This window comes from Arvicanthis niloticus, chromosome 10, assembly GCF_011762505.2.
Source record: "Arvicanthis niloticus isolate mArvNil1 chromosome 10, mArvNil1.pat.X, whole genome shotgun sequence".
NCBI lineage: Eukaryota > Metazoa > Chordata > Mammalia > Rodentia > Muridae > Arvicanthis > Arvicanthis niloticus.
The window spans coordinates 70,589,634-70,603,303 of NC_047667.1; the positions used below are offsets into that span (position 1 = coordinate 70,589,634).

General features: G+C 32.0%; 1 protein-coding gene across 2 annotated transcripts in view; it reads right to left on the minus strand.

Moving 5' to 3' along the window:
• Cdh7 (cadherin 7) overlaps positions 1-13,670 on the minus strand; it is a 145,179-nt gene that overhangs the window by 72,056 nt on the left and 59,453 nt on the right. For both annotated transcript variants that reach the window (XM_034513382.2, XM_034513383.2), the window contains exons 5-6: positions 6,112-6,279; positions 1,508-1,695 (exon numbers count right to left, since the gene is read on the minus strand). In XM_034513382.2, coding sequence (XP_034369273.1) covers positions 1,508-1,695; positions 6,112-6,279 — 356 coding nt within the window. The remainder of the gene's footprint in view (positions 1-1,507; positions 1,696-6,111; positions 6,280-13,670) is intronic.

Consider the following 13,670-nt stretch of genomic DNA (forward strand, 5'->3'; position numbering starts at 1 on the left):
GACAGCTTTATCTGGCATCAGTGAGAGGGGAGGTTCTTGGTCTTGTAAAGGTTCTATGCCCCAGTGTAGAAGAATGCTAGGGAGGTGAGGCAGGAGTGGGTGGGTGGGTGGGTGGGTGGGTGAGCTCTCTCATAGAAACAGGGGAGGGGGATTAGATAGGAGGATTGTGGAGGAGAAACCAGGAAAAGGAATAATACTTGAAATGTAAATATATAAAATATCCAATAAAAAGTGTAATTTGAAGTAAATAAAAATTAAAGATAAATTTTTAATTTTCTATTACTGAGTTAATATCTCATGCCAGTTATAATTTCAATTATTTACAGCATGTCTGTTAAGGTCTGTAATATACATTAATATGATCAATTAAAAAATCTTCAATATGTTTTCAAATTCCTGAATATGAACATGACCATATTGATTTTATAATTTTTTGGAACTATTTCAGCAGAAGTATACATTATTTTATTCCTTTTGTTTTAGACAGCAAAAGAAAACATTTTGTAAGCAGTCGGTCTATCCTACTTATTAAAACTTTTGCACAAAGATCATTGTAGAATAAGTTAAAACAGCATCTGTCCACTGGAAATACAGAGTAGAAATATTTTGCCCATTGGCCTGAAATCAAACATATGTCTTAATAAAATAATTAAATTATAACTTTCATTACTGGTTTGTTAATTATCATTGGATGTTAATTACAGAGTTATGCACCTGTTTTTTCAGCCAAATAAACATGCAAATTTGGGGAAAGTTTTCAGTCTCAACATTTTTAACAAGTATTTAATATTACTTTATTATTTTGCAACTAATTCTGTTAATTTTTTCTTTACTACAGTTTACCAAACTTAATATACAACTTAAAAAGACAGTAAAGCTAATATTATCTATACTTATATAGAGATGTATGGGAGCAAATTTGAGTATGCCAAAACAAAGAAATATTTTTCCTATTATACTGCTATTTCATCTATATTTTTATGTAAAGATTAGACCAAAATATATTTTAAAGCTTGCCATGCTGTTTTAATATCATAAATTTCTCCAGTCAAAACTGTCATATATTTTTAAAAAGAGTAGTTGATAATGCAACAAGACTTCCTCACTTTGTTTTTCATAATTATATGTATATTATTTTCATATATGGCACATAATTTTATTTGTCTTACATAAAAAAGGTTTTGAGTAAAATTTAATGCCTATTAGTATAATACTCAAGAAAGTAGCAATTATCTCTCTTTGTGGGTATTTAAATATTGTAATTTAACAGTGGTCTAATTGGCACAGCACTATAAATAACCATAGTTTTTACTCAGAGAGTAGAATTGACAAGTACTATTAAAAATGCCATTCAAATTTACACAAAATGTTGAGACCTAAATTAAAATAGAAATTGTTCTGTATGACATTCAGTGTGTCTGGCACATTCTTCCATGTAAGTCATCCTGGTAGCATGATAATTTATGGCATTGTACTTTTAGAGTAAAAATAACAACAGAAACACTACCTTTTGTATTGTAATGATTCCTTCCTGTGTGTCTTTGTCAGCAGATATCTTGAAAATGCCCAGTCCATCACCATCCACTATTTTGTATTCCATTTCTGCATTGACTCCAATATCTGCATCTGCAGCTTTAATTCTGGCCACAACTGATGCCACAGGCAAAGATTCTGGAACATTATACTGGTAAGATCCTGTAAAGTTTCAGAATAAAGAATGAACAGAACCTTCTATCTTCCTTCTGCAAGAAACACTTTTTTTCATTTTATATTATATACTTTTTTTGGTTTTCTCATAAAAGAAAAGTAAAGGCAAGCTAAAAAATTTACAAATTTCATGAAGTTTCAAGAAATTTGAGGTTGGTGATGCAACAATAACAAACATCAGAAACAAATTGCCCAAAGACAGGTTAGAATCTCCATTGCTGTATATCTATATGTAAGAAATATGTTTCTTTTAGTAATGAAGCTAAACTAATAATTAAAGTACTAAGTATGTCATTATAAGATATCACAATTACCATGACTGTGTACTGATAGTAAAACAACTCCTGGTACTGTGATCCAAATGCATGCCTATTATTGCTAGTAAGTTGACATTGTAATTTACTTGGTATTTCTTCTTTTTTTGTGTTCAGAATTGAGATCTCTTCTTGATATTTTTTCCTCTGATGAGTATGAAGTGTCCTTCCTCATCTTTTTCATTACTTTGTATTGCAAGTCTATTTTCAATCAATATTAGAATGGCTACTCCAGCTTGTTTCTTGAATACATTTGCTAGGAATTTTTTTCACAGCCATTTATTCTGAGGTAGTATCTACTTTGTTACTACAATGTGTTTCTTGTGAGTTATTAATCACTAATGATTGTTATTTCCTGTTATTTTTGTATCACTGATGATTGTTATTTCTTGTTATTTTTGTTTTGGTGGGAGAGAGAGAGAGAGAGAGAGAGAGAGAGAGAGAGAGAGAGAGAGAGAGAGAGAGATTCTCTTCCTGTGTGAAATTACATATTTCTTCTGTTTTCTTGAGTGTAGATAGCCTAATTGAGCTGGAGTTTTCGTCTTCTGATCTTTATAGGGATAGGTGAGTGGAAAGTTATTGTTTAAATTTGGTTTTGTTTTGCAATATCTTGGGTTATTTTTCTATGGTAATTTTTTTGTTAATCATTCCATTTGTTTACATCTCAAATGATATCCCACGTCCTGGTTACCTCTCCACAAACCCCTCAGAAACTTGAAGTTCTTGTCATACAGATCTTTCACTACCTTGGTTGGAGTCACACCAAGATATTTTATGTTATTTGTGACTACTGTGAAGGGTGTTGTTTCCCCCACTTTCTTTCTCTGCCCATTTATCCTTTGAGAAGAGAAAGGATAGTGATTTGTTTGAGTTAATTTTATATCCAGCCATTTTGCTGAAGTTGTTTATCAGCTGTAGGAGCTCTCTGGCAAAATGTTTGTGGATGCTTATGTATACTATCATATCATCTGCAAATAGTGATATCTTGAACTATTCCTTGCTAATTAGTATCCCTTTGATCGTCTTTTGTTCTCTAATTGCTCTGACTAGAACTTTGAGTATTATATTAAATAGGTAGGGAGGAGTGGGCAGCCTTGTCTTGTCCCTGATTTTAACGGGATTTCTTTGAGTTGCTCTTGATTTACTTTGATGTTAGCTATCGGTTTGCTTTATATTGCTTTTATTATATTTAAGTACAAAACTTGAATTCCTTATCTCTCCAATAATTTTAACATGAATGGTTGTTGTATTTAGTCAAAGGCTTTCTCAGCATCTAACATGTTTTTTCCCCCTTGAGTTTGTTTATACAGTGGATTACATTGATGGATTTTCATATATTGAAACATTTCTGTATTCTTGGGATGAAACCTGCTTGATCATGGTGAGTGATTGTTTTGATATGTTCTTGAATTCAGTTTGCAATAATTTTATTGAGTATTTTTGCATACATATTCATAAGGGAGTTTGGTTTGACATTCTCTTTCTTTGTTTTGTTTGGTTTTTTTTTTGTGGTTTAGGTATCAGTGTAACTGTGACTTCGTACAAAGAATGGGATAGCGTCCCTTCTGTTCCAATTTTATGGAATAGTTTAAGAAATATTGGTATTAGGTGGTTGGGTTTTTTGTTTTGTTTTGTTTTGTTTTTTGTTTGTTTGTTTTTTTAAGGTCTGATACAATTCTGCATTAAAACCATCTGGTCCTGGGCTTCTTTTGATTGGGAGACTTCTATTGACTGCTTCTATTTCCTTGGGGCTTATGGATCTGTTTAGATGGTTTATCTGAACCTAATTTAACTTTGGTACCTGAATCTTTCTAGAAAATCATCATCTAGATTTTTCAGTTTTGTTGAATATAAACTTTTGTTGTAGGATCTGATTATTTTTTGAATTTTCTCAGTTTCTGTTGATATATCTCCCTTTTCATTTCAGTTTTTAAATTTGGATACTGTCTTAGTTCCCTCTAGTTAGTTTGGCTAAGAGTTTTTCCATATTGTTAATTTTCTCATATTTGCTATTTCTTACTAAGAAACTTCTACAAAACAGGGAAAGAGGCTATGGGATTAGCAATATGAGTTTTCTTTCATTAATATCTTTTAGAGATAAAATAGTAAAATTTCTGCCTTCAGTAGCCATGATTTCAGATATAATATTACAAAAAATAAGTTAAATTATTTTTAAAGGGAAAAAAGAAAAACTCGAATCACTTACAGAAACAAATTTCATATCCTTAATAATTCTTTTCACCTTTTTTCAGGTAAAAAAAATTATTTGGAGAGGCAGATGTGGAAATATTCAGCACAACATTCACATATAAGTTCCTTGACAATTTTCTTCTAATCATTTATTTTTTTTGCCCCTTGGACCTTACTTCATACTCTAATGGTTGTAAATTCATGCTGCAGTTGCAGTTTGCCATATACAAGGAACAGAATGTCTTTTAGAAGAATGTTGAAAAGGAAGGGGCACTGCCATTTTGGCCTACAATTTTGAAAGATTGAATACTGAAATTTTTTAAAGGATTACAATGTATTTCTAACATTTTAATGGATACTTTGCAAACATATAGGTGTCCTTATAAAAATTTAAAGATTTCAAAGATATAATACTAACTAATTTATAGAGAAACCTGGGTAATATGAAAAACAATAAAAAGACATATATTTGGGTTTCTTTACTTTAGAATCTAGAAAAGGCAATGAAACACTGGCAAAGCTGAGCTCCACATCAGGGTGGCATGAGAAACACAGATAAATGTGTTAATATCATCCTTTCTCCAGCTTTAGAGAAAAGTAGGTATTTTATAAGAAAACTAAGCTAACAAGATCATTGTTTCTTTTCTAAAACTCTTTTTTCTTCAAAGACATAAAGGACTATTTTTAATGAAAAGTATGGGGCTTTTTCTTAGGCTTTCTGGAAATCTATATCTACATCTATATCTTTCTATCTATAAAACTAAAGTATATAAACTATCAAAACATATGTTATTATGAAAAAAGAATAAGAGTTTGCATATTAGCCAACTTGTTGGTTGGTAGAGAATTAAGTTCCATATTTCTCCTGGACAACCGTTTTAGAGACATTGCACAGCTAACCCTAGCCTGTGTTAAGCTAAACATAGTTAGGGGTGCTGGGCAGACAAGAGTCCTCTTCCTTAAGTAGCCACTGGAAAGATGACCTTGTATTTGTAATTATATGCCCATTTACCTATGTTCATTTAGACAATTCAATGTAAATGCATTTGGTCACAAACAAACAAGAAGATGAGGGTGTTCTTTGGAAGAAGGGGCTTCAGAGGACAGAAGAAGGAATAGGAGCAGGTAATGATGGAGAATATTATCATGGGACTTATGTATGTGACACAAATATCAAAGAATGGAAGGAGGAAAGAAAGAAAGAAGAAAAGAAAGAAAGAAAGAAAGAAAGAAAGAAAGAAAGAAAGAAAGAAAGAAGGAAGGAAACATTTTTTAACATTCTCAAAAAATCCCACATACTACAAACACAAAAATGTAGGACAAAGCAATTTAATAAACAGGACACAAATTTATTAAATTTTTCTTTGTTTCTGGATCTGTCAAAAGACAATTTGTGCAAAGGTTCATCTGAGAGTGTGGATTTCTGATGTTTTAGATTGCATTATTTTTAGACTTTTATTATTTTTGAGAGAGATATGGCACAATTATAGAATGAATGTGCATTATATGTGACCTGGTTAAAAGCATAAAATGGGCATATGATTATGAGATAAACCTCATCAATTTTTGGAATAAAATATTAATAATTATAACAAAAAATAATTTAAAATAAATGATTACAATTTTAAACACTTACAAGCAAAAAATACAATTTTTGATAAATATAAATACAGAATTAAAGAAAACATATTCAGCACTTAAAGTATAAATTCAAGATAAATTTTATTATAGAGAGAAGTATAAAGTTGTGATAGCATCTCTATATTTCCATCATGTGTGATTAAATTACACCGTTGAAACGCAAATTTGGGAGAAAGTCATAAGAATTAGTTGTTTAAAAGCATTTGAAAACAATTGTTATAAACATTTTTTGTATAAGTCATTGTATTGAATAACTTACTTCGTGGAAAGCGAGGTGGGTTATCATTGACATCAGTTAGGGTCACAGTAACTGAGGTGGTTCCAGACAGTCCACCATTTTGCCCAACCATATCCTTTGCCTGAATGACAAGCAAATACTGGTCTTTAGCCTCTCTATCCATGTTTGGAAGGGCAGTCTTGATGACTCCTGTAAGATTTTAAATCTTAGTAAAGCACACAATGACCCATTGCATTATAGTAACAACAAACATCGATAATGTTGTATGTCACTCTTCAGTTTTTTACAACTTCCTTTATTATATTAATTATATTAGTTTAGTTTAAAGACAAAAGGGGTGTATAGTTCAAATATACACTTGTACAATGTTCAAAGAATACATATTTATACTTGTACATCATATTAAATGCAAAGAAAATAGAGTAATGTGCTCTTAGTATTGCTTTGAAAATTTTAATTTTAGGTTTTTTTACTCTGACTCATGCCTATATGACCTGACTAGACATCTACTCATTCATAATACTCCTCACCTCTGATAGTTGTAGACCTGAATTTCTACTTCTGGTGACTTAACTGGCTGTATCTAATATAGCTGTCAAAGAGAATGTAAAGAACCTCTAACTTCATAGTAACCTCACCTGCATGCTACATAGTACACCTTCAAGTATTTGAGTAGCTGGCAGTTGCCATAGTGATAACTGGAAAAAAAAAACATCCAAATAAAAATGATGGCACACTTAGAATTCTTAGAAAATCCTCATGACTTGCAGAAAAAATGTGAACATTCCTTCCATTTGTGAACCTATCCCTTCTTACTTCTGTTCTCTATTTTTAACCTCTCCACCTCAAAAATGTTGAGAAACTGACTGGCAAGTTCAGCCTCCCACCTTGACTATTCTTAGACAATAGTGATTTCCAGGTCAGCTTGGCTGTACTGTGAAACTTGGTCTCTAAATATCAAAACCACATGACTGAAAGGAACTTATAATCTCAGCATGTTTGAGATAGAGAACAGATGATCAGTTGCTCAGCGCAACTAATCCTTAATGATGGAGAGCTCCAGGGCATCCCAGAATACTCTATCTCAGAAATCATCATTATCATGGTCCCCATCAACAAAAACACCCAAGAGTCTTTTCTACATCTCAGTATACACTATGTCTTAGTTTGGTTTCAAAAAGCCATGTTGTAAAAAGACCATATGGAGGCAAGAACAACTAAAATTTTCAAAGAAAGATAGGGAAATGAATAGCAATTTAAAAATAAAGTGTCTGTCTTATTTCTAATAATGAGAACATAAAAAATGATATGATAATCAATTTGTCCTTTCATTTCTCCCACTCCAAATACATGTAATAATTTATTTTTATGCATCAAGACTGCAGGTTGAATGGCAATTATAATTTATATAGCAATATTTATGTTACATCTAATTCTGTCTGTCAAACATAATCACACTTACAAACACACCTGTATGTGTATGAATCAGATCTGCAGCACCTCTATGTTTACATGTTTGAATAACACCTACTCACATAGGCCAAATTTTATTTCTTAACGTCAAACACTTTTTCCATGCACACTGTGTATAACTGTGAGTGAGATGTACATGAAGAGCATCACAAATTAACTACTCAGTGGCTTTTCTGCTGTTTGTACGCTAACTATTTACTTTAGAAATAAAGTTGAAAGCAATATTGTTTGCTCAACAGCATCATGTGGGAAGTATCTGATACAAAGGACCCTTTATGAACTGCAGTGATTTTATGAATATTTCATGTTTTTCTGTATTTCAAGATCTATAGCAAAACAATCACTGGTCTCACACAGTATGAATATCTCCAAAGAAATTTTTTATTTTATGATTTCTAAAACTGATGTGCTTACATCTTTTGTTCTTCCTTTTATTCATAAATAAGTTTTGTGTAACTTTTTAATTTAAAACTGGTAATCTTGAAAATTTGTCTCAACATGTTTCATTTGCATGAAAAAATGAATTATTTTACAAAAATTCTATTCATGGTTTCAATATTTTATTTCTGTTAATCTCTCATTATTTTCTTCCAATATTAATGTGTATCTGTTACCACCTTTATAAAATACTGTGGTAAAAACAAGTCCATGATATTTCACATGATTTAAAAAAAAAGAAATTGGAAGATATAGATGCAGTTGTCTGGTGAATAAATGTCTTACTTTTCAAGAGTGAAGACCAGTTTAGATTCATAGAACCTACAGTGAAGTCCAGCAGGTGTGACAGCCATCATTAAACCTAGCTCTCTGAGACAGAGGCCAGGAATGTTGGGGGATTTTGACAATCTAGAATAGTAGAAATGGCTGGCATGTTCCAGGGTCACTAAGAGACCTTTCTCAATAAAAAAAAAAAAAAAAGTAGAGTTTGAGGAAGAAGCCACTGTCAACCTCATGCTTCCATGTGTCTCTGAATACAAGTATATACACATTTCACATACATGTGGGCTCATACACATACGAAAATGCATAACACACACACACACAGACACACACTAACTGAAAGTAATTCTGATGCCTTTGACTTCCAAGGTTTACTTATTGCTATTATTTTTTTTTGATGCAATTATAGCATCATTACGATAGAATCTGGGTATCAAAGTTACCCACTTACTTTTCACACCTCTAATTGCCTCATTAAAAAAGATCTTATTAACAGCACTTTCCCAATGCTAAAATAATCAAAATGTTTAGAACTAACTGAGTGCAGGTGACAGAGGCAATTTTCAAATTCCTTAACTACTACACAGGGATGAAATAACAGGCATCACTTGAGTTTAGATACTCATACCTAGCAGTACTTCATTTCTAGTTATTTAAATTTTCTTAGCTTGAAGTTACAAAACTAACATTTGGAAAAATATCCTTAGATGTTATTTTTTCATTTTGTCAATTAATTATGTAGTTACCTACTCACACAGGTACACATTAAATCCTTACTTGGTGCCTCACACAGTTCTAAGAAGCTATTAACTTCTATTTATGACAAAGTATAGCATACAAGTTGGGTTCTGATGCTGTTTCACATTTGAAGACAGAATCAGCTTTAATTTTCTAATGACCATCTGTCTTTTATGTGAAGTTGCCATAATAAAACCCACTACTTTCTATGCTACAAAAGTCATACTTTTAGTCTGTAGCTCCTTCCCAATGAATAATAAAAATTTTATTGCCTTAAAAAAAAATATCATTAACCATATTTTTACCTCACTTCACTTTCAACAACATGTAATTCTTTCTTTACAATTCTACTCTATACAATAACATCAATTTGCAAATAAATAAAACTAAGACCAAAAGGGGAAAAAATAACTTATGATATAATGGTATATAAACTGTTAGTGTAATAAAATTGGATCTCTATATCCTATGGTAACATGAAATTCAAAATATTCAGTAATCAATAATTATTAAGTCATATTTAGTGAAAAATAAATCTATCATTAGCACTTCAGGAAAATAGTTTGCTTTCTTTTTAGTTTTCCATGTCTTATTTCAAACTAGTGCATAAAATCTGAAAACTAGCATAATTTCCACTTGATAAAATATTTTCCATAGCTATAAAACTTTGATTTAGTTATAACTCACTTTTAGAATTATCCTAATGGGCACACACAGAAGAAAAGGCATGAATATATATTTACTTTTGTTCAACAGGTGTCTCTTCTGTAGTCTAAAGCAAAACATTTTCATGATTTTCTAATGTGCCACAACTATGATGGATTATTCAGTTATTGTTTCTTATAATTTCTTAGTGTGATCATATTTAACCAGTAAGAACCCCTTTTTTCTGTAATCAATCACAGAGATGGAACAGTTTAGAGACTGCAATCTTTTTGAACACTCTATTTTAATTGTTTCAAAAAACAAATGGTCAAAGGGAACATAGGTCAGAGATATTTAAGTTATGAATGGTCGATTCATTGGCCTCACTACAACTAAATGACATTGAAAACCATAATCTAAGAAGATTAATATTAACCTTGAATATTAATTTTGAAACACGAGTTTTCTCACTTTTAATGAAAACGACCTTCCTATAAGTACCACGATCTTATGCTCACTAACTTTGGCAACAACTAATTTTGCATTTCTCATTCATTATGACTGCTTTTATTTTATATAGTCATTCTGAGTATTCCAAGAACATAAAATTAAAAATTGAACACATCAGCTTCCCTGTTATTTCTGTAGTTAATAATACATGTAAAAGGTGAAGGTCATAAAGTCATTTGATGCAATGATTATCAAATAGGAATACCCTGTCCTTTAATGAAATTGACTGGTATTAGCAATGACTTTATCTGCAAGTACAGTATATCAGATAATTATGCTATCTACCTTTTTGTTTTGAGCTGTTTCTCATGTCAGTTTTCTTGGTACCTATTTCAAAAACAGTTTTATGTGAATATAGACCTATGAATAACAATAGTATATGTAACTATGAACTGACTATATTCACCTGCTATACATTCAGTTTCTGTCAATATACCTTATACATCTTAGAATTAGTTACTTAGAATTAGAATTAATTACTACCTCTTTCATTTTATACAGATGGCTGTTAAGCTAGATATTGTTCAGAAACAGTACACAACCAGGAAACATTTACAACACTAACTGCTTATTTTAACACCATACAATGAATTACCAAATTACAGGTGAGAAGACGACAGTCCTTCATGTGTACTTAAACTGGGTAGCAATGGTAGACTCTAAATATCACTTTTTCTTCAAAGACACCCCTCTCTAAGCATAATAACCACCAGAAACTCATTTTGAATAGAAAAATGAAAACTGATGAAATCCAAATGAATTTTAAAATGACAAAAACTGAACAGTGATGAGCAACAAGTAATAATGAAATAAAATTTGAGGTCAAACAAAGAGAACAAAGAAGAAATATTTAGCAATATGTACTGTGAGGCATAATCTGTCTTGAAAAGATAAGTGGACCAGATAATACAATGGGAAACATGAGATGTAAATGTTATGAATTATTCAGTAATATATCCATAGAGCCTCAGTAATAAGGAAAACTAGAAGAAACTATCAGTCTTTGTATAATTATGAAACAGAAACATGATGAAATAGGTTTTTGATAAAGCAGTTTTCAATTATTTCAGATAAGGAGACAGGATTGGATCTTGAAACTTATATTTCAAAGGAAGTTAGAAGGTAAAATACCATAGAACTTAAAGCTTGTCACTTTAAGAAAATATCTCCTAGAGTAAATGGTAATAGAATGGTAATTAGGCATTAATTCCACAAAGGGGCAATAAGCTCAAATCTGCACATCTCTCACTAACAAATTAATTGGCACTCATCATCAGATATTTGTGATTATACAAAAGCATGGATTTACTATGAAAATGCTATGCTTTTATCTGAAAGTTTTCTTGGGAAAAGAAAAGAATCTCAAACTAAATATAAAATATAATTGTATAATTACTATATAGCTGACATAGAAAAGATTAATCTCTTCATGAAGTCTGTTTCTCCTTAAATTTTAACCTGGGATTCATATTTTGTTAGTGATTATTTGAATGTACAATGTGAACTGAAGGCTCTTTTGCTGGAACACCTAGTTCTTGTATGGTCGACCAGCAAGTATCAGCCCCTAGACTTAATTCCAGGATCCCATACAGAACAGCCAGACATTGTATTGTGCACTGAGTATTTGAAGGCAGGCAAATCTATGGAATCACTGGGCCAGCCAGCATACCTGATGTGAGGAAGTGCTGGTCAATGGGAGAAAAATCTTGTGTCTAACTATTGTATAAACCACATCAGAGAACAGAGAATGATGAAAGGTATATGGGTAGAGGTTTCAGGTCTTATAATGAGCTATTAGCATAAAATTTAGTTAAAACAAGTCCTCACATATCATGTGACAGGAATTAATAAGTGATCATTAAGAAGTATAGTCAAGAAAGAACTCCTCAATGGGAGCTGGAGAAATGGCTCATAATTTACTCCTGATACTTGAGTGATTGGTAACACTCAACTACACATTGATTTCCAGTGCAGCTTATGGCCATGTAGTTTACAGACATGCATGGAGAGAAACTCTTCATACACATGTAAACTAAAACCAAACAACTACCAATTGGCAAATGAACATTGGAATTGAATTCTTTTTTCCTGAGTTGGCTTCATGGCTTTGAGATTTTTTTTAAATTTATTAATCATTTTATTTATTCACAATTCAAATGTATTTCCCTTTCTAGTCTCCCCTCCATGAACCCACCACTCCATTCCCCTCCCCTTTTCCACTAAGACAGTGCATCCTCACCCACCTACCCATTTTCAACTTTCTTCTAAATCATCCTCTTTCTCTGGGACATTAAGCCTCCATAGGACCAAGGGCTTCCCTCCCACTGATGACAGACAAGGCAGCCTTCTGCTACATATGTAGGATCCATGGACCTGTCCATGTATATTCTTTGGTTGGTGGTTTAGACTCTGGGAGCTCTGAGGAGTCCAGTTAATTGATACTGTTGTTCTTCCTATGGGGTTGCAATCCCATTCAGCTCCTTCAGCCCTTTCTCTAACTCTTCCATTCTGGTCTCTGGGCTCAATCTAATGGATGTCTGTGAGTATCTGCATCTGCCTTAGTCACATCCAGGCAGAGCCTCTCAGAGGACAGCTATATCAGTCTCTTGTCTGCAAGCACATCTTGGCATCATCAATAGTGGCTGGGTTTGGTGTCTGCAGATGGAATAAATCTCATGATGGGATGATCTTTGGATAGACTTTCCTTCAGTCTCTGGACATTTTTGTCTCTCTCAAAACTTTGAGATTGTTAAGTGACATTATCTGCTTACTTGGTTCAAATTTCTGCTGAATTCTGTAACAATTCAAAACAACCTTAAAATGGCCTACTTTTGTTTTGGACTGGATATTATTTAATTATTCCTGTCATATAACAAATATATTCATACATGGATTACATCTTTAAGCAAGTTGTCAATATTATTTTTTCCTACTACACACAGTATAGTTTTTGGAAGAAAAAAGTACAGTAAAAAATATGGCTGCCCTCTGGGCAAACATACGTTGCATAAACAGGGCATTAATGGGACAAGCACTTTTAGGTATTATCCTAGCTACTTTCTTATCATGTGAGAAACTTTACACAGCATACCTAAAAGTGATTGCCTGCGGCTATTATTACTATATTATATTTAGCATATTATCAACATATTTTTATTTTCAGAATTTCACTATGTTTATAAAATCCTGAAATTTAAAAAATGGAAAAATGTTATTCTTCTCATAAATAAACAATATACTGACACCTGTAAGTAAGACTAACTAAAACTTGATTCCTGCTCTCTAGACCCAGAGGATTAGTAGTTTAATGAACTGGGATTCACAAAAGATATCTGAGTGGCTGTAGGGAGAGTTATCATGACTACTGTATTAAAAATATGATTTTTAACCATCTTTCAAATAGAATCTATTGTATCTTGAAAGTAAAATTGAGTTTTCTTTTGTCAACATAAATAATGTAATCCCATGGCATATACATTGGCTAATTAGTGTAG